The sequence below is a fragment of the Onychostruthus taczanowskii genome, unplaced genomic scaffold (assembly GCF_017590055.1).
Source record: "Onychostruthus taczanowskii isolate IOZ18803 unplaced genomic scaffold, ASM1759005v1 scaffold3, whole genome shotgun sequence".
Classification (NCBI taxonomy): Eukaryota; Metazoa; Chordata; class Aves; order Passeriformes; family Passeridae; genus Onychostruthus; species Onychostruthus taczanowskii.
The window spans coordinates 22,347,733-22,373,271 of NW_024500349.1; the positions used below are offsets into that span (position 1 = coordinate 22,347,733).

The window sequence follows — 25,539 nt, forward strand, 5'->3', positions numbered from 1 at the left end:
TTAGAGAATACCATGTTAAAATTCAGGAGGACACACCAAAATCCTGTCAGAGGATGGGAAACAGCAGGATGGAGGCACAAGAAGAAATAAAATATATTGACCTGACACACAGCATGTCATGCAGATGAACTGGAGTGTGAAGAAGTTGGACAAAGGGGCTCCAAAAACACCAGAAAGTTCCAAAGAATGTTTGAATAATGCATGAAACACATGAATATGCATGTATGTCAGAAATGTAAGAGTATAAAAATAACATTGTATATACCAGTGTGTTCTCTGGCTGTAGGCCAGGAGCACCCCAGCTGGAAATATTGTCCCTTTTTTATCCCATTGGAAACACATGAATATGCATGTATTAATTATTAAATATGTTACATGTCAGCAATGTAAGAGTATAAAAATAACATTATATACACCAGTGTGTTCTCTGGCTGTTGGCCAGGAGCACCCCAGCTGGAAATATTGTCCCTTTTTTATCCCATTACAATAATAGTAACAACAACAATAATAATCATCATCATAATAATCTATAATTATTATTTATTTGTCTATACAATGACTATAGTTAATATAGAATTATATAATAATTAATTATAATATAATTATAGAATAAGGAAATAAATAATATATAGAATTATTATAATAATTATAATCGTTCCCGATGCCGCGGTCCCCCCGGCATCGCCGCCCCGGCCAGCGCAGCATCCCCGCACCCCAAATCCCCTTCTTTGGCCTTAAAACATGGACAGCGCCTTCGTGGAAGCCGTGGCCGCATCACTGGTGAGAGAGTTTCTCAGTAGAAAGGTAAACTTGTGCGGATTCCCTGCGGGCTGAGCCCCGCCGGGCACGGCAGCGGGGAAAAGGGGGATTTTGGGATGCTCGGGGGTTTATCCCGACCCAAACCGGGAACGGGGGAGGCTTGGGGTGAGCAGCTGGACTACATCTCCCACAGTGCCCTTTTATTGCCGGCCGTGGAGCTGCTTCCTGCTGCTCGGGGGAAGCCCATCCTGACCCACGCCCGCCTGCGAGACTGGAAATTAAAACAAGAAACTTGATTTTTTGTTCGGCTTTTCTTGTTTTCTATTTTTTTTTAATTAAAATTTTCTTTCTTTTTTTTTTTTCCTTCGTTGATTTCTTGTTTTGCTGTGGCCCTTCTGTTTGCAAGAGGCATACAAAGCCTATTTTGAAAAATATTTATTTTTTTAATTAAGGCAGAAGGTAACAGTTTTAGAGAAACTGGTAACATGCATTTCCCCCCCACCCAGTTTTCAGTAACACCTCAGCAGAAACCCCATTTTTTGGCAAGGGGGAAAGGAATTGAGGTAAAGGGAGGAAAGAGGCCATTGTACCTGTCACAACTTTTAATACTATAAAGCGAATTTTGGACTACACAGGCATGTGGGGAGTGTGGGATTGAGCAGACTGGAAACCACCTTCACATTTCCGTGTAGCAGCACCTATTACTTTGTATTTATGTTCACTCCTTAGGAAGTATTGCTGATGTTGGACCCCCTGTGTCAGGAGCAAGTTATGTCAGAAATTAAGCAGCCACTGTCCCATTAAGTGTTACACAAACCTCAGTCTCGTGTTTTGCACCCTGTATCCAAATTCACATTTTCAAAACAAGGGGCGCTGATAATCCTTTGTGCTTCTGCTCCCCCCAGATCTTTCATACACATCAGAGCCTACAGGGATAATGAGTTTTCAAAACAAGGGTGTTGATTATTTCAAAAATAATCCTTTGTGCTTCTGTTCCCCCCAGATCTTTCATACACATCAGAGCCTACAGGGATAATGATCCTTTATTTACCACAACTTGCCCTGAATTTCATAAATCCTAGCCAGACACTCTGTCAGCAGGAAAAGAAATCCTTTGTTGTGACAGTAACCCTCCACAGAAGGAATCAGGGCTTTCTCTCTCAAAATAGTAGTCTGGTGCCATACCACTTAAATGATTTTGGGATCCAGCTCACAATAAATCTGTGTCTCCCCCCAGAGAGTGAGATGCCCGTGGGTTTTGTCTCTGAGGTGCTCATAGGTGCTGACTGAAAGTTGAAGTCTGAAGACCCCCAAACCAGCTGATCCTGCTGCCATGCCACTTAAATGATTTTGGGATCCAACTCACAAAATCCGTGTCTCCCCCCAGAGGGTTTTGTCTCTGAGGTGCTCATAGATGCTGACTGAAAGTTGAAGTCTGAAGACCCCAAACCAGCTGATGCCGTGGAGATCTGACTGATTTCCAGCCTGAGGCTGCCTGGAATAACTTCAGCTCAGGGCCTTTCATACAGACCATCAGCCCTAGGAGGCTGTTCAGCCGCTGAAGTCACCTGCACATAGAGGTTTTTGGCTTTTCTGTTCACCAATTTCCATCTCACGTGGCCACCTCAATTATTCTCACATCTGTGGGCTGCTTTAATTCAATTTTGTACCATTACAGCACAGGTTGTGAGGGTTACCTGCTTACAAACTGCTGCCACCCACAAGTTTCATGTCACGCCCAACAAAACCCAGAGTAAAACCTTTGGGGTCTGACACTTTTCCTTCTCAGGGTTTGAAGAAAACCATCAGCACCATGGACCGGGAGCTTCCCCGCTCTGCGCTCAGCATCAACAACAGGAATGAGCTCAGGAATGTCCTGCACCTGCACTCCCTGTACAAGCAGAACAAGGTGAGGGAATACCTGGCACCTGACATGTGGAAGTGTCCTTGCATGCCCATTTCTATTTGCAGCTTTATATGTGGCACAGCAGATGGAAATTACACTTCTAGTATTTATTATCCTTGGAAATGCAATGTAAACAGTTCACTCATAACTTGAGGCATCACAATGCTTCTGGTATCTTCATATAAAGTCTATAAATGCCACTTCAAAAAACCCTCTCCCAGTGTAGAAAAGGTGCATTCTAGCACAGTTTCCACACTTTGGAATGTTTAGCTAAAATGAGAGTCAGAAATCGCCGTGACAGTTTGCTTTTTTGTGTCCTGCTTCTTTCACTTAACACAGCAGCACCCTTGAGCTCTTGACCTTCTCTAGCTGCTGTCTTCCATTTCCCTGGATTGTTTTACAGTCACTCCTGGGATACACCCTCAGGTAACTCTAGAAACCAGTTAAAATGTTCAGTAGCTGTACACTGTAAAAATCATGTCCTGCAGCCAGACTAGCACAGTGTTTCAATAGTCACCATAACTTTATTGTTGAATTATTCCCTTTTCTGACCCAGAGCTGGGGCAACTAAGAGGTGTTTTAAACACTTTTACTCCATTTTCAGTTTCATGAGAAGGGTGAGACAATAGAGATGTTATCATTCACACCATCACAATCAGAAGCCAACTATTTCCTAATTACAATACATTATAACTGTTTCTTGGCTTATCAGCTTTAGCCACACCATGTTGTAAGTGCCTCAAAGCTAATTATCTAAAATTATCCCTCATGGGTCTAATTACAATGTATTTTTCATAGTTCTGATTCTCCAAAGTACCCAGTCTTATTTGCAAGGCCATCCTTTGAAGCTTGTTCCTGGTTCCATTCCTCTCTCAGCAATGTCTGTCCATTCCATGGCATTTCTAAGTCAGCATTTCTCATCTCAAGGTTTGCACACAGATGCACACACTGTGTGAGCCTTCTGTCAGGCTTTGAGAATTCTCTGCAAATCCATTTCCCCCACTTTCTCTTTTTGGCCAGGCAAAGGAGAACCCACTGAAAACACTGCTGGAAATTATTACTAATTACTTTCTGGAGCACCGTGGCACTTCCAGGAGCTCTGGTTCCAGCTGTGCTCTGGCAGCTCCTCAGAGCAAGAGCTCAGCATCCCACCCACCCGACCTCCTGGATGAGGAGCATGGCAATGCCAGTGCTCTGGATGAGAGCAAAACTCAGGCCTCCAGGTACAGTCTCATTTATTTCTCTTTGCCCTGTGTATTCACTTATTTTTTCTTGATGAAGGGAAAGTGTGTTAAATGTTTTATCATTTATATTTTGAGCTCAACTTTGTTTTGTTAGTTATCCTCGTAACACCAAGCTTAACTTTGCAGATTGTTAAAATTTCCTGTGCAAGCCACCCTTCAAAAATGGTCTTTTATCTTCCCTGCCAATTATGAAGACTGATAACCTCAATTGCATCTTTCAGTCACTGAAGCATGTTGAAGTAGGAGATTTCATGCCTTTTACATTGGAAGTACTCAAACTGAAACAGGTTTGGAGGTAAAACAAACCACCTGTGTTCAAACTATGAATATATTCATGCCTTACATAGGCAAAAGCAAGTTTTGCTGTCTTAAATTCAGTGTTGTTACAAATAGTGTAGGTTCAGACCTTGCAGAGTACCTGACAATAGCATGTAACCAAGTTTTTCATTTATTGGTGCCTCAAAGAGGATTAACAGTCCTGCACTTCCATAGAAAGCTTTTAAAATGGGCACAGAAGTGTAATTCAGCTTCCCAGCCTCCACCCTCAAGGAATTAATCAGGTTTTGTTCTTCCTCCTAAATGCAACATGCTCAAAGCAGCCAAGTCTGAGCATCAATGCATGAAAAAAACCTATGAAGTCATTTCTTATAGGGGAAGAAAGCCAAGATGTTTTAAGTTTAGCTCAGAAGCAACACTTGAAAAGGAGGCAGTGCAAAGACTTTTTTCCCCTTTTTTTCCTTCCTGTTTTTGTTTTTTTAATCCCTTTCTCTTTCCCTTTCATGGATCTCTCCCACAGGGGAGTCCCTGACACTGGGAGGGCACAGCAGTGCCCAGTGGTGTTAATGTTGGAAGGACCTTAAAGATCATCTCATACATCCCAGTCCTCCATCCCAGGGTGCTCCAAGCCCCATCCAGCCTGGCCTTGGGCACTTCCAGGGATCCAGGGGCAGCCACAGCTTCTCTGGGCACCTGTGCCAGGGCCTGCCCACCCTCACAGGGAAGAATTTCTTCCCAATGACCCATCTACCTCTGCCCTGAGGCTCATCCTCGCCACTGCCACCCTCTTTGGGCGAGGGAAAACCAGGGATTGCCAAGGTCAGCCAGCCAGTGCCTGAAATCAGTTTTAATTTCAAACACCTGTGTAACTTTTAACAGTGCTGTCAGGGGTGGAGATTTAACCAGACAGGACTCTGCTCTGCTTCCTGATTAATGAGTCTGCTTTGCTTTTCACTTTGCTCCTGGAGGTTGCTGTCAGTGTCTGTAACTTAAAGCAGCCTCTGAGCCAGCAGCCCTTGGCAGTGAGGGGTTGGGAGTAGCAGTCCTTACTTTTCCTGATGATTCCAGAGGCAGGTCAGGCTCCCTTCAGTTTACATACATGATGCCTCAGGTTTTAGCTTTTATATTTTTCACATTCTGTGCTGCTTTAGTGTGTGGGTCTGAGCTTCACATCAGGGCATGGTGAGCTCACGAGACACACTCTTAAAAAAAAATGGGTAAATTAAAGGAAGTTTTTGTAGTACAAGTTTCAACTTATGGAGTTGTTTTACAATGAATTAGGATAGAGGAAAACATCCCAGAGGGAAGAACAAGTTCAGGGATTTGTTTCCTTGTATTAAGGAAGGCGAGTGTTTTTGAGTTACACAGAATTTATAAATTTATAAACAGACACGGAACTGGGAACTACTCAGTAAAATAATTTCCATCACAAAACTGCTTTTTTTTGGACTAAAATAAGTATTCTACAGCTGAACAAAGAGTGAAAGGGGTCAGTGGAGTCAAAGTTACAGGAGAACAGAGGATGTGAGCAAAAGTGTTGAGAAATTTTCATACAGATGGAGACGGAACGAGAACTGCTGGGTGTAGCTTAGGACCTGTCTGATACAACAAATAAATTGTACTTTCTCTATGGTGCACAGTCATACAATGGACTGGGCTGGAAGGAAGCTAAAAACTGATCTCATTCCATCCCCTGCCATAAGCAGGGACACCTTGCACTGTCCCAGGATGCTCCAAACCAAATCCAGCCTGGCCTTGGACACTTCCAGGGATCCAGGGGCAGCCACAGCTGCTCTGGGCACCCTGTGCCAGGCCTCACCACCCTCACAGGGAACAATTTCTTCCCAGTATTGAATGTAAATTTCTCCTCTCTCAGTTTGAACCCTTTTTACATCAAATAAGTAAGCATGGGATGGTGTTACCCACATTATAACCAATTGTGACTCATAATAATGATGACATAATGTCCTGAAGTCCTACATCCAGATGTTTAGGTGAAAAGTGACTGCATTTGTTTACCATTTTGAGATAAAAATGTAACTTAACTTGACAGCAGTGCTCTAATTAGCTGGTTTTATTAATTTACTTGTGCACAACTTTGCAGTTTTAAGCTTTTCCTCTTTCTTCCCTCTAGGTATGATGCTGAGAATCCCCTGGATAAAATCCCTCCACCCAGAAAACATCAGCACAGAAGTGAAAAATGCCACACAGGGACAACCCACAGCAGTAACCTACCCTGTGCTTGGGACAAGAAGTTACAAGACAGTCGAGAGGATTTAAAAGCAGCTGTGATTTCTGAGGAGCTGAAATCCACAGGGAAGGAGAAGTCCAGGCCCAGGGCTGGTCTCATTGCCAGAGGAATGATGGCTGGACCAGTGGCAAGTCCACCAGAGGTGATTCCCAACACTTTACAAAATGTTTGACTTGCCCATGGATTTTATGTCCACCCTGCTGGGATAAAAAGTCACTTGCAAATAATGTTCAAATGGCTTCTGCATGTTAATGCATTAAATCTGCAGGCTGAAAAGAAGGGGTAAGTTAGGGAAATCCTTCTGCTTCATTCAGAATTTCAGATCTGGCCACTGCAGGCAACCACCCCCTGCACGTCTGTGATCCCAGGTCACTGAATTCCTTCATAAATCTTTCCCATTCTTGAAACCTCTTGACAGATTTGGGTTTCCATTTTCCTATGAAAATTGCTTTGTTACATTCACAGTGTCTGTTCTACTCTGGTTTTTCCAAGACCCCACATTTAATCAGTAGCAGTTTGGAACTGAAAATTGCTTTCAGTTGAAAATATGTTTGTGAATTGATCAAATCAGACAATATTCCACCAAGAAGTGCTTTCAAAGCACAGTTAAAATTTTCTTGCCTATTTTTTTTTTCCTTTATGCTTCTTTTATATAATGACAGGGACTTTTCCAGTGTAAAATTAAGCTTGTGATAATGAGAAATAAAAATATTTAACTATGACATTTAGGTAGTACTGTAGAGCATATGGAAATTCAGTGAATTAGTTGTATATTTGTAAATATCTCTGATTTAGAAGTAAAGACCAGATACCTATAGTGGTAGATACCAGTAAAATATCTTATATAGCTTGATTTTCTGAGCTGGATACAACCCCAGAATTAAGCTGTTAGGAGGTAATTTGTTGTTGTTCCTGGTAAAATAATGGAAAACATATTTTAATGGTAGGTAGCATCTTTAATACTGGTCAAATTTTAAGTGCAAGTGTTTGTCTTATTTTATTACTGATATTTTAAAAAATCTGATTTACCCTCTAAGGTGATTCCTAAAAATGAATGAATAGGTCAGCTCAGAAATCAGTGCTTGAGCTTTCCTTTGGTTTTTGTGTTTATTTAAAGATAAAGGTGAAATTTTAATCTGTGGTTTTCCTGGCTCTTTCTTCCAGGATCCCCAAAAAAGGAGGCTTTCCAAAAGATCCACGAGCATCAGCAGCCCAGCCCAGCCCAGGGGTGAGGAGCACGAAGAGCATGACTTGAGTGTGCCAAGCCCTGATTTGCAGGAAAGCAGAGCATCTCCAACAAAATCCCCCCTGGAATTTGCATCAAGGACTGTGCTAAGCTCACACAGCAGTTCTCCCTCTGAAAAACCAAGGAACAGCCCCAAAGATCCAGAGGACTTTTTTTCCAAGCTGCTGTCTGAGAGGGCCAAGACAGAAGAAAGGAAACCTCTTCCAAGCTCTGGTGCAGACAGCAGTGAAAAAAGCCTTAAAGTGAGTGCCCCTCACAGACATTCAGGGGCTGGGAGAGAAAAGAAGGAAAGATCCCTCAGGAAAACTGAGAGTCGGTTGTCAGGCCACAGGTGAGAGTATTTCTGGGGGTATTATGCTAAAACAGAGTTTTTATTATTTATCTGCACTATTTCATACTATAAAAGTTTTCAAAGTGTCTCCCTCAGAGAACTCCAAATACATATTTTTGGCTTTTCTCTCTCTTATGTTCTTAATTGATGTTTTTTTAATTTTGTTTCTTTTTCTGGATAAAATATAAGAGTGGGAGGCATAGCATTTTTTAAATTTATGCACTAACACTGATGTTTTAAAATTATTATTGCTATTTTGTTTTCCAGTTTAATTTTTTATTGAGATACCATATATTGAGACCCTATTGAGAAGGAAGCAATTATACATTAGGTATAAGTACACTTATGAGTTAGGGGCTGTGGGAATTATCAAACTGGGGATCTGCTGGAGCTGCAGATGGGCCAGGAGTGGCACTTGATTCCTATCTGGAACCAAAAATTTGCTGAAAAGAGCATTCCACAGTGGCAGCATTCCACATTAATTTAATTTGTAAAAGATTAATGTGTAATAGGCCAAAGTACCACAGTCTAAAGTCTTAAAACTCTGGTTTTATACAGCTTGACTGATCCTGTAAGGTAGTGCTGCCCCATCCTTCCCACTCTCAGGATGATTTTTTCCTCACACTCAGCTTTAATTGAGGTAGAGAAGAAGGCTTCAGTGGCCTTTGGCAGCTCCCCAGCAAAGCTGAGACTATTGAGTGTATTCCTGATAATCAATGAATGAACAGTTCATTATGGATGAGCCTCAGAGGTGAGGTGGAATTCCCTGGATGGAGTTCCCTGGGAGGACTCTTGCTAAAAACCAATGAAAAGTCTGATAGAAACCTCACTTGTCAGCAGCTGGGTCCTGCGTGGGGGTCACAACAATCCCAGCCAGCAGCACAGCTTTGGGAAGAGTGGCTGGAAAAGCTGCCCGGTGGGAAAGGGACCTGGGGGTGCTCCTGGTGAACTCAGCCAGGAGTGTCCAGGTGGGCAAGAAAGCCAATGGCACCTGGCCTGGGTCAGCAGTAGTGTGGCAGCAGGGCCAGGGCAGGGACTGTCCCCTGTACTCAGCACTGGTGAGGCCACCTCAGATTCTGGAGCCACTTTTGGGCCCCACATGACAAGAAAGACTTTGAGGTGCTGGAGCGAGTCCAGAGAAGGGAGCAGAGCTGGGGAAGGGTCTGGAGCACCAGGAGTGGCTGAGGGAGCTGGGAAAGGGGCTCAGCCTGGAGAAAATGAAGGTCTGGGGGAACTCCCTGACAGGAGGGGACAGCCGGGGGTGTCGGGCTCTGCTCCCAGAAACAGGGACAGGAGGAGAAGAAATGGGCTCAAGCTGTGTCAGGGGAGATTTAGTTTGGTTATTAGGGAAGATTTCTTCACTGAAATAGTGGTCAGGCATTGGAACAGGCTGCCCAGGGCAGTGATGGAGTCACCAGCCCTGGAAGCGCTCAGGAGCAGTGTGGATGTGGCACTTGGGGACAGGGTTTGGTGGTGGACAGGGCAGTGCTGGTTGAACTTGATGATCTGAGAGATCTTTTCCAACCTAAACAACTCTGTAACTCTGTGGTTCACTCTGATGTGTTTGGACACACTGACACTTCCCAACCTTTGGAGGGCTGGGCTGGAAGGGGGTGACCCTCAGGATGTGCTGCCATCCTGTCTGTGCTCCATCCCTGCAGGCAGGGAGGGATTGGGAGCATTTCCCTTCCCTCCCAGAGCTGCTTTGGTCTCGGCAGGAGCAGGAGAGGGAGCCCTTTCCTAAGCAGAGCCCTCTCCAGAGTTCATTCCTTCCGGGCAGTGGGAGCTGATCCAGCAGAGCATTGGGATCCCTGCTGAGCTCCGAGCTCCTGGAAGCACCCACAGCACCCAGCAGGGCTGCTGGGGCTCCTGGAGGTCAGAGGGAGGAATAGAGGCTCCAAATAAACACCCACAATATTAGACCTGGCTCTTGCAAGACTTTTATTTCTCTTCAGCCAAATCCTGCATGTTTTGGTCAAAGTGATTGAACATTTTAAAGAATGAAAAATCACAGTGGTAATACAGTGTATTACAGTGGTAATTACCAATGGATTGCAGTGGTAATACAGTGAAAAACTGCAGTGTAAATACAGCAGGTATTTGTCTGGATCCTCTTCCATTCTCTGTTACTAAATGCTAATCTCAGTATTTAAGTGAGCAGCAGAAAACCTCTATAGGATTAACCACAGCTGGCTCATTCACAGCATCTGCAATTCTGGTTTTGTTCCCCATAGAAAACTAAAGATAAATCTTACTCTTCCTTCCATTTACTTTACTTTTTGATTCTCTTTTCTCCCATGCTAATAGTGCTATAACAGCATGCAAGCTGAAGGCACCCTGTGTAAACATGAGAAAAAATTGGAAGTAAAACCACTTCCAAGCTTTAAAAGAATTCCTGGCCATAAAATATTCTAGGGAAAGGCAGATGCACGGCATTTTGACTCACACCTTTTAATGAAAGAAATTATAGGGGTCAATGGTGGTTCTTTATTGCCATGATTGTATTTTTTACCAAGCCATGAAGGGTTATTAAATAGAAAAATATCACATGCTGTAGAGGTTTTATACCTACCCAGATTCTGCAGGTGGGTTTTATATTAGAATTGTTGTTTTTAATTAATCCATGAGAAAAGCAACATATAGGTGGCAGCAAATCTTCATTTATCCTCAGCTGTAAGCAGCCAGCAGCCAGTTGAATTTCTCAGTTCACAGAGTCCCACATCACCAGGTTGGAAGGGACCTCAAGGATCACCTGGTCCAACCTTCCTTGGCAAAGGCACAGTCTAGACAAGGTGACCCAGCACCCTTTGTGCCAAATCTTAAAGGTGCCCAGGGTTTGGGAATTCAAAACTTTTCCCTGGGGGATGGTTCCAATGGCTGATTGTCCTTTTGAAAAATTTTCCTCTTGTGTCCAATTGGAATGTCCCCAGGAGTAATTTGTACCCATGGCCTCTTGTCTTTTCCATGTGATTCCTTGGAAGAAGGGAGTTTCCATCTTATTTGGAGCCAGGCTTTAAATGCTGGGATGTGGTGATGTTGTGCAAGCAGTGCACACCCATTTATACAGAAATATATCAGTAATTCCTCCTTCTCAGCAATTTTATTTAACTTAAGAAATTAAAAGTGACATTTATGTCTCAGCGCCACTTCAGTGGAGAATTTGAAACCCCTTTCTGGTCATTTTGATGCTCTTGCTTATTGTTCATTTTCAAAGGAGTATTCCCCTTTTTTTGTTGAGTCTCTGTTCCTCTCATTTGTGTGCAAGGCCAAATACAATGTGGATTTTTCACTACTTTATTTATTTTTTAAGAGATTTTTGAAGGAAATAAAAACCTAAATTTAAAAGTACCCAGTCCAAGTGACTGATCCAAGATTCCACCTAAAAATTGCTGTGTCTGTGGTTTCTTGAGATTTGTAGGAACTTGGGAGAGATGGTGTTGAGAGAACATCACTCAGGTCACAGGCAGCAAATTAATAAAGACTTTCCTGAGTCTTTTATCCTAGAGAGAGCCTGGAATGGCAGCAAGGAAAGGTTCTCTGCTTGCTTTAATATCTTGAGGTAGGGTTGGGCCAGGTGACCTCTAAATCATGCTGTGATTCTCCTTGGTGCTGAATCCCCTGCTGCAGGGGAATATTTATCATCAACCTCAGCACACAGAATAAAGAGTGAGTGGAATGGAATTCATGTTCTTTAGAAATTGTAAAGAAATAAATGGGTGTTGAAGTTGATGACTATCCTTGCATTAAAAACTTTCTGTTGCTTTTCTGGAAAAAGCCCACGATGAATAAGGACTTTTTGGGAAGGTTACATGGGGTTAGAAGGTCAAAATTTCCCCATTTCACAGCTTGAGCAAACAAAATTGGAGAAAGGAAAGAAAAACCCACTTCAGAACAGTTGAGAAACAGTTCTTTTGTCTTGACTACAGAGGCGTGCTGCAGTTGTTGCTCCTGCAGCCCCTGAAGTGTTTTCCTAATTTTCCCTTAAGTCTATCAGTGCAAAGTGGGGTGGTGCTGTGGAAACCCTCCAGTTGTCAGCTGAATAATTTTTGGATGAGTAAATCTGAGCTGGCAGTTCTGCAGTGGGGTGCAACCACCTTTGCCTGAGTTAGAGGGGCAGATTGCTCTGTGCAACTCCATTTCTCTTCTGGTAATTACAAAGAAGAGTGTGTGATGCTTGAAATTCTGGTTTTCACATAGAAAGCCAACCAACTTCCCTCCCCCATTTCCAGGAAAAACAGCATAAAATTAAAATCAGAGCACTGAAATCAGCAAAAAAGGGTAAAACTTGACCAAGGGAACAAAAGGACTTTTCAGTCGGGACCTGAAGTTAAGGATATTTCCTAGGAACTCCAAGGGAAGGGCTCAGAATCAGAAAGGCACAAAGAACTGGGAGTATCGTGACGTCAAAACAAAAATTTCCTGCTGCCATTAGTGAGCAGAGGGATGCAGCAGTGAATCCCATTGCCCAGAGGCAGAGATGTGTGCAGCTCCAGGAGCAGGGAGGATAATTGATTCTGCACTCATCCTTCCATTGTGAGCAGTCCCCTGGATTACAGTTTCCTGATTGTGCCTGGCCACCCGTGCTGGCTGCAGCCTGGCTGTGCTGCTGCTCTCCTGCCTGCATTCTGCCAGGGCAGAGGGGTATTCCAGGCACCAGGGACTGGGTTATGGCTGTGGAAGTTGGATTCAGGTGTCTTTTCTGATGCCTCAGGTTTTAGCTTTTATATTTTTGCATTCTGTGCTGTTTTAGTGTGTGGGTCTGAGTTCACATCAGGGGGGATGGTGAGCTCTCTGCACAGAGCAGGGAGACAAAATTCCTACTCCAGCTGGGCACCAAGGACAAATGATCCAAATCTCAGCCCAAGAGCACAAACCCCGTGGGCTGCAGAGAGAAAAACAAGCAGGATGGGAGTGCAGGGGCTGAGCTGGAATTGGACACTGAACTGCAATGTGCACATGGAGCAGAGCTGATCCCAGGGAGAGACCCCAGGAGCGCTCGTGCATTTTGGGACCATTTGGGTTCATCTTGGGTGCAGCCCTGGCTGGGCTCTTGTGCTGCCCAAGGTGGATCCATGGAGGCCTTTTAATAAATCCCTGCTTTATTCTTTACCCCTTTCAAGCCTCTGTTCTAGGTCAGCCTTCTCAAGGCATCATTTCCAGCCCAAAGCTGAGTCCCTCCCATGCTTTGTGGCTCCACCACCAGGAAAGTGCCAGTGAGCTCAGAGCCAAGGTTTCTCCTCCTGCCACAGTCTCTCTGCTGAGTTCACCACAGCTGGGCACTGTTCAGTGCTTCCCATTCCCAAAATATTCCTCCATGTTTGGTAAGAAGCCTTTCCCTAGCAGTGCCCTGTGTTCTAACATGGATAGGGTTGGGTCAGGGAATTGCCAGAGACACCAAGTGGAACATTGCTCATATTTCATAGTGTCTTAGAAATTATGGATGGAAAAGAACTTTTAGAGTCATTTCTTTCTATGGCAGATTAATCACTGCTATGTATATTTATATTTGCTGAAATACTTTTTCCAGGTTTTGTATGCTCCAGTCTTAAATGACTCAGGTGACACCTCTCTCCTGATAATATATTCACTTTCTAGCAGTTCCTATTATAAGGAACTTTTTTTGTTGTAGTCACCTTCCATTTGCTGTGTTTTGCCCTGTTATCCATAGCTGAAGTTGATTTTATGACTGGTGTTTCTGTTCCTTGCTACATAATCACCTCTGTTAAAATACTTTAAATATTTTTCATGTTCCTTTAGGCATTTTTTGTCTGAAGCTTGTACTGTCTGCTAAATATTTTTATATTCGCTGCTCTGAACTTTTGCTGTTGTTTTTCTCTTAGGTTTTAGTGATTTGTTTTATATTTCCCCCATGTATTTAGGGCGTCTCTAGCATTGTCACACTGTGACTCTCAGGGCAAGAACTGCCACCTTCTGCTCCTGGCCTGGTCCTCAGCATTATAGAATCACAGTACAGGTGAACCCATTGTGTTAGTGAGAATTCTGCTTTTTCTCTTTCATATATTCCAAAAAAAAAAAAAAAAAAAAAAAAAAAGGCCCTGAAAGCTTCTTTATACAAATAGGAAATCCCTAGAGGAAAAAATACAGATCTTTAAACAAATTCCTTAAATCCTTAAAAATATATTCAGGGTTGTTTAGCTGTTTTGGTTTTTTATTCTTTTAGATATCTGACACTTTCAAAATATTATTGTATAAACATTATAAGTACCATAATGCTTTCAAAATATTATTTGAAAGTGTTGTGGTCCTTAAAGGATTGATATTCATGCTCTCTGTTATTAACAGGAATAAAAAAGCTTATTTTCCATGGGAAGACTGAGCCAATACTTGTCAATTACAGATGGTTGAGTGCCTAAAACTGTAAATATCCTCTCCTATCTTTTTATCCTGCATCATCCCCAGCCACAATCTGGGCTGATCTGCATTAGGAGATTGGCAGAGAACATTGGCCATGAGTTTCTGAGCAAGTCCTGAGCAGGATTTGGTGTTCCCTCAGTCAGTGTAAGCAGCAAAGCAGAGCACAAGCAACCCAGAAGGTTTCTGGACTGCACTGATAATTTCTTGACAGTTGAATTCAATGCCTGTTGAAGGTTATTATTTCATAAGAAATACTAATTAATGTTCCAGCTTTAATGCTATTTTTAAAAAATAAAATTGAATTTCCAACTGAAAGGAAAAATAGTTCCAGCAAAGTTATGTAATGTACATTATTTACCCAGCAGATTTGCTTGGCTTCAGTCATTCCTACTGTGCATTTTGGTGTAAAAGTAGATTTTCTAGGAATATTCTGTATTGTTTGCCTGGTGGGCTGCAATATTTCAGTGTTACTCACAAAATCGGTGTGTGGGATGGGCTAGCTCTGTCTAAAATAATGCTTGGCAATTTGGTGAGTAATGAAATTTTGATCCTGGGAGGTGTTGAGCAGTTCCTAAAGATCCTCACCACCTGGCTAGCCAGTTCTGTGGAATGAGGGTGAGCTCCCACAGCCGGGTCATTTTGGGCTTGATCTCATTTAAAACCAGCCAGAAAGGCCCAGATTATTCCAGGATTCTCAGTGTGTGTGTGTGAGCAATGCCTGAGGAATCAAATCAGTTTTTCCCACTGTGAGAGGAAGAGGATGCCTTGGGCTGGGGTGGCGTTTCTAGAAAGTAGGAGCTGAGTCAGAGTTCCAGACGAAAGAGCGGAAAGGAGTGCGGGGCTGGAGCAGCCCAGGAGTAAATTACATCGGTGCTTTTCCTTCCACCTTCGTCTGGGATCTCTGCATTTTCCTTCAGCCACACTCTGCATCATCTCCAGTGCTTGGAGTGGGTTTGGAGGCAGGAAACATGGTGAGAACGGTGCTGGAGCAGCCCAGGAGTAAACTAGGGTGGCATATTTCTCTTCCACTTTTGTCTGGGGTCTCTCTGTTGTCCTTCAGTCACGCTCTGCCTCATCCCCAATGCCCTGGAATGGATTTGGAGGCAGGAGCACAGTGAGAGCAGTGCTGGAGCAGCCCAGGAGTAAATTAGGGTGGCACATTTTTCTGGAGTGGATTTGGAGGCAGGAAACACAGTGAGAGCAGTGCTGGAGCAGCCCAGGAGTAAATTAGGGTGTCACGTTTCCTTCCACCTTTGTCTGGGACCTCTGCATTGTCCTTCAGCCACACTCTGCATCATCTCCAGTGCTTGGAGTGGGTTTGGAGGCAGGAAACATGGTGAGAACAGTGCTGAAGTAGCCCAGGAGTAAACTAGGATGGCACATTTCCCTTCTGCTTTTGTCTGGGGTCTCTCTGTTGTCCTTCAGTCACACTTTGCAGCACATCCTGCAGGTCACCCCCCTTCCAGCCCAGCCCTCCAAAGGTTGGGAAGTGTCAGTGTGTCCAAACACATCAGAGTGAACCACAGAGTTACAGAGTTGTTTAGGTTGGAAAAGATCTGTCAGATCAGCAAGTTCAACCAGCACTGCCCTGTCCACCACCAAACCCTGTCCCCAAGTCACACATCATCTCCAGTGCTCTGGAATGGTCTTGGAGGCAGGAGCACAGTGAGAGCAGTGCTGGAGCAGCCCAGGAGTAAATTAGGGTGGCACATTTCTTTCTGCCTTTGTCTGGGGTCTTTGTGTTGTTCTTCAGCCATGCTTTGCATCATCTCTAGTGCTTTGGAGTGGGTTTGTAGGCAGCAAACGTTGTGAGAACAGTCCTGGAGCAGCCCAGGGGTAAATTACGTTGGCACATTTCCTTCTGCCTTTGTCTGGGGTCTCTGCATTGTCCTTCAGTCACACTCTGCATCATCTCCAGTGCTTGGAGTGGGTTTGGAGGCAGGAAACACGGTGAGAACATTGCAGCCACACCTTCCTGGAGAGAGGCACCAAACTCTCCTGGAGGGGTTCTGCTCCCTTGCTCCATGGGGTCAGCCTGGCTTTGACTCATCCAACTGGCAGCAGAGGAATGTCTGTCACACAAAACGGGCTCATCCCTGGGGAATATGGATTTAACTCACCCATGGATGAAAAGAGAGGTTGTGGTTGCCAAATCAGGAGTGAAAACCTTCAAGTGCCCGGAGTTGTGTAACACCTTTTGTAACATAATGCTTGGACCGGAAAAAAGGGCCTAAAATAAAAGTTACAAACTATTGTGACTTTTGTGTGGTGCCAATGGATTTATGGCAGCAGAGCCCATGGTGTAACATCTGTGGGGCTGCCATTTGCCCTTTTAGTATTTTTCCAGCACTCCATAGGAAGAGGCACTTTGCAATTACTGGAAATGACAAATGGCTTCTGTATAATTTCTTTATTTTTGGAAAGGAGGTAAATCTGGAGAAGTCCAGCCTATTGCCTGAAATGCAGTCATTCAGCTGAGAATTTGCATTAGAGGATCATGGAGGTGTGTTCCAACTCAAACTATTCCATGACTCTGTGGAATTACTTGCTCCTTAAAAAAAATTATTTGTGTGCAGGTAGCACAAGGAAGTTTTTTACCACTATTTACCCCTAAGATTACTTTACAAGGAGATAAAATCTCTGTGGGCTCACCAGTAACCTGTTTTTTGAATTCACCTTTTTTTATAATAAGATATAAGAGAATACCCCATCCTCAGTGTAAGCTTTTATCTCCCAGTTTAACAGCTGATATTAGTTTTCAGGAAGATCATTTATATTGTTACAATGGTTTGGACTGTTAAAAATCTGAGGTTTCTGGCAGGAAGTGGAAGACCACAAATATTCCACATCCTTAAAAATTAAATGGCCTAAGAGTTGAAGGCCCAGATGAGACAGAGTGGGTACTTTATGGATGGTGAACAGAGCAGGGGGTTGGATTCATCTCCAGTGATGTGAATTGGTTGAGTGCCAAAATCTGGGAACCTTTTCCTGTGCTTTATGTAGTGTCTTGTGGGTGCTGTGCATTTTTATTTTGTGGAATTTTATGTCCTTTTTTAAAAAAAAAAAATACTGATTCTTGTTTATTTTGCTGCCAGCAGTTTTGAGCTGCTGAACATAATGGTGAGCTCACCCTGAGCTCCTTGGAAATTCCAGTGGGAATTTCACACTCCAGAATCTCTGGTGGAGAACAGTAGGAACAAAGCAGCTCCATTTTTATTATAATTCTGATTTTGTAGCTGGAGATAAATATTTATTCACAGCCAATGGATGACATTTGTGTTCAGGTGAGCCTAACTTATCAGGCACTTCAAACCACCTTGTAGCTCAACCTGTGATTATAGTAATTCTTTTTTTATATACAAACCTTCCCAACAAAGATTTCACATTGTCACAGCTAGTAAAATTCAGCAGGACAAATGCAGACTCATGTGTGAAGGAATCTATTTCTATCAGAAGTGACCACTTCTATTAGAAATTACCCTTTCAATGTCAAGTTTCTCATTAACCTGTTTTATATCTGTCAGTGTTCACAAATCTATCTGTCATCTCTTCACCAGCTAATTTTTCATATTGTAAATGTTCAAATCAAATCCGATGCAGGTCTTCACTAAAAACGAAATTAGGGGAAATTAAGTGCATGAGTCTCTGTTACCTTTGTCAACCAGCCTTGCCAGCATGATAGAAGTTATATTAAACCCTCATGACAAGAACTTTTTCCTGTAGAAAAATATTGATTGTGATCATGTCCTTTGTATCTTTACAATTTCTTTTAATAAATCTGATGTTTTAATTGTGCCCCAAAGCAGTGACAAGCTGCACCATACAGAATGGCCTTTTTTACCCTTTTGCAAACAGCAATAGAGGCTATTTTTTGATTACCTACTCTGCAGATTTTATTCACTATTCCAAGAATATCAGATATGTCTGCCTATTCTACGTCCAGTAGAAAAGCTGTTGTGATCTGGCAGTGAAAATGGGTTTTACCACCACAGTCACCTTAAAGCCACCAATGTTTAATTTTTAGGCCCCTTTGTTTATTTGACCTCTTGTGAGTGTTGGTGTAAATAGGAAATGGTGGAATGCACATCCATTATTGTGCCAATGAGCTCCCTCCCAGTGAGTTCAGCTCTTCTCTGTAAATCCATTTTCCTGCACTGCTTGGAGGCCAGAGAGGAATGTTCAAATATTTAGAGAAAGTACTGTATAGTATGTTTAGAATGAAGCATATTTTCTTCCTGTCCCATTTTCCTGCCATGATTGATGACTTCCCCCATCCCTAAGTGTTCCAACCAATTGGTTTTACACCTACAATAAATTTTCCTGGAACAGCAGCCCTCTGCTGAAATGGAAATTGCAATAAAAGTCCTGGCTGTTTTGAGAAACACAAGCTTCCCTCAAGGAGGGGAACCTCCACCTGCAAAAATACCCCACTTAGGCAGAAAACACCCAACATTAATCTTGGATGTCAGTGCTTTCCTCAGCTTGATGGGAATTCTCAGCCTTGACAATTCCGAGCACTTTGCATCCCGGGCTTGGTTCTTCCTGGAATGGGTGTAGAACCAGCATCTCTTAGACGTTCCAGAGAGAATTAACGCTACAAAAACTGGTGCCAGGAGAGCCACGTGTGAATTGCACCATGGGTGGCCATTTTCATTTAGAAATAGAAACTGTAGTGCTGCATTAAGTGTCAGGATCGCAGAATCACAGAATGACAGAATTACAAAGTCACAGAATTCACGGAATCACAGAATGGTTTTGTTGGAAAGGACCTTAAAGATCATCCTGCCATGGGCAGGGACACCTCCCACTAGACCAGCTTGATCCAAGCCCTGTCCAACCTGGCCTTGGAAGGTGTTAAAAAGCTTTTGCAAAATTAGATAGAAATGGGTTGACTGGGAAGAAGCACTAGAAAAGTAGAGAAAATAGTTTGCAATCTCAGGCAAAACAAAAATGTGGCTTTTGGTTATGCCTGAGTGACATCACTTGGCTGAAAAATATTTTATGGTGAATTTATTGTCATTAAGACCCTTTCCGTGACCAGGAGAGAGGAAAATAGTAGCAAGCAGCTATGGGAAGGGAATCTCAGCTGAAATTCATGTCAGGAAACACCAAGGGGAGATCTGACTGTGTTGTAAAATACACCACAATCAACTCTATTCAATTCTGTATCACATAAAAATACAGTAATATTCAGTGGGAGTTCAGGGCTGCTTGTGCCACTACACAAATTTGCTCCCAGTCCTCTTGTTTTTATTGACCTGCTGGGCCTCCCATTTATTTTTACCTGAAGTTCCTAGAATGTGGGTGATTCATTTCCATTCTGCCTGGCCTGAATCAGGGCCACCCACATTTCATTGCCTCCGTCCTTTAACTTATTTATAGCTAAAAAGAGAAGTGTTTCTGTTCTTATAGTATCAAATACTATCTGTGAGAAAGCTGCCAAAATGCCTTTAAACTGGGCAAATCCTGAGTGTGATATGTCTGAGTTCTGGTTTTATTATTTCATACTCTGAAAAGGAAATTAAGCTCATGGAAAGTATGTGACATGACAGCAGTTGTTGCTGTAATATCGTGCATACAAAGAATGTTGCTGAGGAAACTATTCCATTCTATTTTTGAAAGGATTGTCAGTGCAATTCCTTTTTTTCCAAAGCAAAAGTCTATGATACAGTATTGCTTTTCTGGGAAAAAAAGAAAAAAAAAAGGTCAATTTTTGCCATTTTTAGAAGCGGTTATTCAAAAGTGTTCCTTGATTCTGAGTACGTTTTGGTGTGATTTCAACAGGAGGAATAAACCCCATTTCATTTCCAAAAATCAAATGTTTTATTTCAGCTCTGACTTCACAGCCAAGTTTAAACGCTTAGTCCTTTTAGCAGTTATTCATAAGAATGTTAAGCTATTAATTGTATAATATACAATTAAATCACAAGAGGAATTGAACAACTGATCCCTCTTAATGGATTAAAAATACACCCTGGTAAAGGAACCAGTCTAAGACCTATTACCACTTGTATTATTTGGATATTTCAAGTAGTTTAATGACTAATTTGAATCTTATCCTGATCCCTGTCAGGGATTTAAATTTTATTTTATGATCTGATCTCTCATATCACACAGATGAAATGAGATTGATGCTGGAACAGGACTGAAATCCCAGATCAAACACAGGGTATTGCTCTGTGCTGGCTCTTTTCCTGATAAACTCCTGGAGTGCAGCTTTCTTCCCCTGAAAATGACTTTTCTCCAACACCATTTCTTTCTTACTCCATATATTTATTTTATATATAAAAGCACACACACATTTAAAATTTCTATCCTTGTGTGGGAATGCACCCTATTTCTTATTTATTCAAAGACCTTTTCTCATTTAAAATGAACATTTTGTCATTAATTTCTTGATTAATTTTCATGTAGGAAGTCTCCAACATCCACTGGCTGTAAAGAAGACCAGATGAAAGAAGTCCTAGATTTGGGTAAGTTCTGTCAAGTTTCAGTTTGGCTTTTGCCAACTTTTGTATTGTTCAGAGCAGCTGTGGCCAAATAAATAAAAAGGAGTGGCTTTTTTTGTAACTCTTAGTTGATTTAAAGCAATTTAATTTGCTATAAACTTCTAAATAGACAAAGAAGTCAGTAAGAAATGATCAGACAAAGGCTGGGTCATGTATTTTTATCTGCCCTTTCTGGCTAAAACTATTTTCTTTTTTATAAAGACAATAAATGTTAATTTTCATGCTGATGAGCCCCTAGCACTGAGTGTGCTGGAGAAAACAATTCTTTCCATCCAACACTTGATTCTTTTTTTCTTTCAGTTGATGTTGAGGATGAAGAGACAGCTGGAGAAGTCAATAAAACCCCAGATCTTTCAACACTCTATATGCTTCAAATAATATCAAAGGCAATTGATATTTCTCTTGCAAAAGTAAGAGTAATTATGGTAAAAGTAAATAGATTTGTGAGGTTGTTATTTGAATTTCTTTAGCCAAAGCTGCAGTGGGTTGCTCTGTGTTGTGTTTTTGAACATGTGCTGTGTTCCTGAGTCTGTTCCTTGTCCAGGTGACAGAGTAATTTAGGGATGCCTAAATTCAGAAAAATACCCTCATGCATCAGCCCACTTGAAGCACAGATAATAGCTTTAGTTAGTTAAGCTTGTATTATTTCTTTAATGCCCCTAGTCAGTTATTCATGTGCTTATTCTCCAGTCCTTTCAACTGACCGTGGTTTCTTATTCCCCTCTCACTGTTTTTGCCTTTTTTATCTCCCCTATTTTGAGCAGAGATGAAATTATTAAATACTTTTCCTTCCCATTCAGACAGAGGAGAAAAAAACCCAGACCAAATAACGAGGGTGTCTTCCAATTTAATTTCTAGATCAATGAGCTTAGAGTAACTCTAAGTTACTGAGTAGTTTTATTTTTATTTCCTGAGCTCTGCTTTAGCTTGAATGCAATTTATTCAGTGTGGCTATTGCTGCTTGTGGTCTGCAGTTGTTCAGGGCCAAGGTCTGGATTTGCACCACCTGAAATACAGAAATCAGACATTTAATTAACATTTATCTTGTACAGGGTCCTTTTCTCCCTCAGGTCACCACTGGTTGCTCTTCCAGCTGTTAAATTTCAGGCAGTGCACTGGGATGCTTTCATGGGAAACTCTGCCCCAGACATTAGACATAAATATTTTCCAGTGCTGAGCAGCTCCCAGCATTATGAGTGGAAGGAATATGGCAGGAAAAGGAAAATATTGCTCCTTTTCATTGGGGTGTTGCTATTTACAGTATGGATAAAACAGAAGAGGATGGTTGTACAGTTAGTCATTACCCTTCCACACTCCTGCCTTCTTTTCTACAAATTATTGTGTTTTGGATTTATTTTTAAATCAAGAAATTTGTTTTCTTTCTTTGATAGGAATTAAAAAATCTTCTGTTTGGCTCCAGTCTTTGTTGCTTCAGTGAAGAATGGAAAATCCAGAGTTTTACATTTAACAATATCCCACAGCTAAAATATGGCATTGTACAGAAAAAGGTATTGTAAATTCCTTCCTGACAGTGATCTTTGCTTTTTACACTGACTTTACAAAGGCTGTGTGTTTCAGCAGTGAAAAAAAATTGCTTTTCTAAAGACTTTTGTCTTTCTTTAAACTGTGGTTACCAGTGGATGTTATCAACTTGTCAAGTCATGATGGGAGACTTGAGATGGATGGAGGAAAATGTGAAAAAACTGCAGAAAGTGTGCAAATGTGTGTGTGTGTGTGTGATAGGGAATTATTCACAGGGAGGAGGAGGAGGAGCCACTGGAGCTGAAACGCAGTGGTGGTTAAAGAATAAAAGAGCATAAACCAGGGGTGGAGTGTAAGAGAAAAATGACATGTGGGGCCAAACAAATTAAAGATGCAGCTTGATCTGACTCAAAATGAGATGTAGCAAGAGTTGCCTGGAAAATGACATGGAGATTTTTACTTGCTGAAGATACTGGGGTCAGGTGATGAGGTTCATTCCTGAAATAAAAGGAACAAACACCTTGCAGGCTCCCTGGGACACTGGCACTGCTGGTGGGCTCACCTCTCCTGCAGCCACAAGATCCCAGCTCCTCCCTACAGCGAGGTTTTAATCAATTCCCTGGCAACATCCAGCAGGTGGACACATCTGGAATGTCCAGCAGGTCCCTGTGGTGACCACAGCTGTGCCATGACTTGAGCCAGCCTGGCCAGCACGTGCCCAGTTGTGCAAGTTTGGCATCACAGAACATTAAGAAGAAAGACTTCTCTCCCTAAGTGAACTAAAGAAAGACTATTCTAGAGGTGGCAAACTGACTGAAAATTTGAAGTTTTGTCTCTTTATATTGTCAGTAAGAAAGAAGAAGTTGTAGGGGGAGGGGAAGTGTCCTGAAAGTTTTATTCTGATTCTTATTACTCTTTCTTTTAGTCACTATTTATAAATTTTTCTTTATACCCTTTCATAGTTTTGAGCCTGCTTTGCCTTTCTCCTAATCCTACCTCACAGCAGGAAATAAGTCCATTCTAGCACATTCTAGTGAGTGCACTGGTTCTTAGCCAGCACTAAACCCACCACACTCATTGGTACATTGGCCAGGAAATCTAAAATTGGCAAACCAAAACCACTGCACCAGCCCAGAGAGATTTTTTGGTGCTCTCTGATCCAGTGACTCCTCTGAGCTCTCCCTTTCAGCCCTGCCTGAGCACCTGGCTCCCAGACAGAGCTTCACCCCTCTCTGCTCTGTGTTGCTCACCTTGGTTTCACAGGCTCAGCCCAGGGATCACCCTCGTGCCACAGGGTGGTGGAGCTGCCTCCAAAATCCACCAGATCCCTTGGAAGAACAGATCCTCCCCTGCTGCTTGATGCTTTTGTGCCAGCCATGGGGCAACATCCAGCAACATCCAGCTGGGGGACACATCTGGAATGTCCATCAGGGGGACACATTTGGAATGTCCAGCAGGTTCCCGTGGTGACCACAGCTGGTAAAACCACCATGCCATGACTTGGGCCAGCCTGGCCAGCACGTGCCCGATCCAGAGAGATTTTTTGGTGCTCTCTGATCCAGTGACTCCTCTCAGCTCTCCCTTTCAGCCCTGTCTGAGTACCTGACTCCCAGACAGAGCTTCACCCCTCTCTGCTCTGTGTTGCTCACCTTGGTTTCACAGGCTCAGCCCAGGGATCACCCTCGTGCCACAGGGTTGCGGAGCTGTCCCCTCAAAATCTGTCCAAGTTGAGATGGTCATGGTTGAGATGGAGACAATACAAAACAACACTCCATTTTCAGAAGGCTTCAAACCCTTTTTATTATTGCACGCAAGCTTTTTATACATTCTTAAAAAACTCCTAAGTTTACACTTTACTCATTGGTCGGAAGAGACAAACAAAGTGTTCATTGCAGGTTTCTCTTATTTATCCTTCCCTCTTTCCTGGTTTCCATGGCAATGACCTTGGCAGGAAACTCTTTCAGGGGCAAACATGGATCCTCCCATCAAACTTCCCTCTGGCTCACAGAAGCTGCTGCAAAACCTCCTCCACAAAAATCCACCAGATCCCTTGGAAGAGTGGATCCTCCCCAGCTTCGTGATGCTTTTATGCCAGCCCTGGGGCTGTGCACCTGCTCTTGGGGTGTCCACACAAGGTCTCTCCCCTCAGGAGCAGGGATCTGAGGAATTCAGTAAACACTTGTAGGCTCCTTTTTCCAAAACACTCGTTAAAGCCTCTGTGCTGATGCAGAAAATCTTTATCTGGCCTGGGAGAAGTAGACCCTTACACAGAAATGAGAGGAAGAGAGGCTTTGAGGCAAGGACAATGGCTAATAAACATGTCATTAAGATGTTTAATTAACTTACCTCATCTAGTTAAACATTTCATTAGGTTGGTGATCTCAGAAGAAAGCTGCTTATCTCAGAAAGCCCAGTGGAAAAAGAAGATATTAAATCTTCATTTGAACTCCAAAAGGAGCCATGGCTCTGGTGGTCACTGGCCCACAGTAAATGTTATTTTGGTGTTTCCAGCCTGCAGAAGGGATATCTCATCACTTCCAGACATTAAATTCCCCACCAAGAATTCCAGTGCAGGAATGGTGTTTTGCTTAGATTGTGCCTGTTTCAGCTCATTCATATATTTCCTCCTCACTTCCAAAATTCAATTCAGCTGAACAACTGTTCATTTCTTTCTTATGTTAAGCTTTTGTGGTGCTATAAGAAGACAATCAGAATAAATCCTGTAATTTCTTTTTTGACTGGGAGGCTATCCCTGATAGACTGACACAAACCTTGCTTTTTTCCTTACTGTATTTCAGATTATTCACTCATCAGTTATTTAAATAAATCTAGAGAGGCAGAGTATGTATAATACAAATGAGAAATGAGAAGGTGTCAGTATGTAGCTATTCTAATTTCCATATTGCATTTACCTGCTGGTCCTCTTCCCTTGGTGCTGCACTTAGGACAGTCAGAGAATTAAACTGATCCTTTAATCCCATTGTGTGAAAACATCAGGGCTGGCTGCCCTTCCCCTTCTTCTGCAGGGTTTGAGAGGAGTTTGGTGGGTGGTATTGTGGTGTCTGTGATGCCTTGTGTACTGCATGTAGCCCAAAACCAGCTATGAATCCATAAAATTTAAAGTTAATATGGCATTTCTTGGTATTGCAATTTATTACCT

At 42.5% G+C, this 25,539-nt stretch overlaps 1 protein-coding gene across 2 annotated transcripts in view; it reads left to right on the forward strand.

Moving 5' to 3' along the window:
• The first annotated feature begins 653 nt into the window (after nucleotides 1-653).
• The window catches only part of MINDY4 (MINDY lysine 48 deubiquitinase 4), a 70,471-nt gene continuing 45,585 nt past the window's right edge, over nucleotides 654-25,539 (forward strand). The window contains exons 1-8 of one of the 2 annotated variants that reach the window (XM_041408912.1): nucleotides 654-780; nucleotides 2,549-2,668; nucleotides 3,686-3,888; nucleotides 6,320-6,578; nucleotides 7,601-8,013; nucleotides 20,803-20,861; nucleotides 21,198-21,307; nucleotides 22,289-22,405. In XM_041408912.1, the coding sequence (XP_041264846.1) occupies nucleotides 742-780; nucleotides 2,549-2,668; nucleotides 3,686-3,888; nucleotides 6,320-6,578; nucleotides 7,601-8,013; nucleotides 20,803-20,861; nucleotides 21,198-21,307; nucleotides 22,289-22,405 (1,320 nt within the window). In that variant the 5' untranslated portion in view covers nucleotides 654-741. Of the gene's footprint in view, nucleotides 805-2,548; nucleotides 2,669-3,685; nucleotides 3,889-6,319; nucleotides 6,579-7,600; nucleotides 8,014-20,802; nucleotides 20,862-21,197; nucleotides 21,308-22,288; nucleotides 22,406-25,539 lie in introns of both variants that reach the window. The other variant, XM_041408911.1, reaches the window with a different exon arrangement.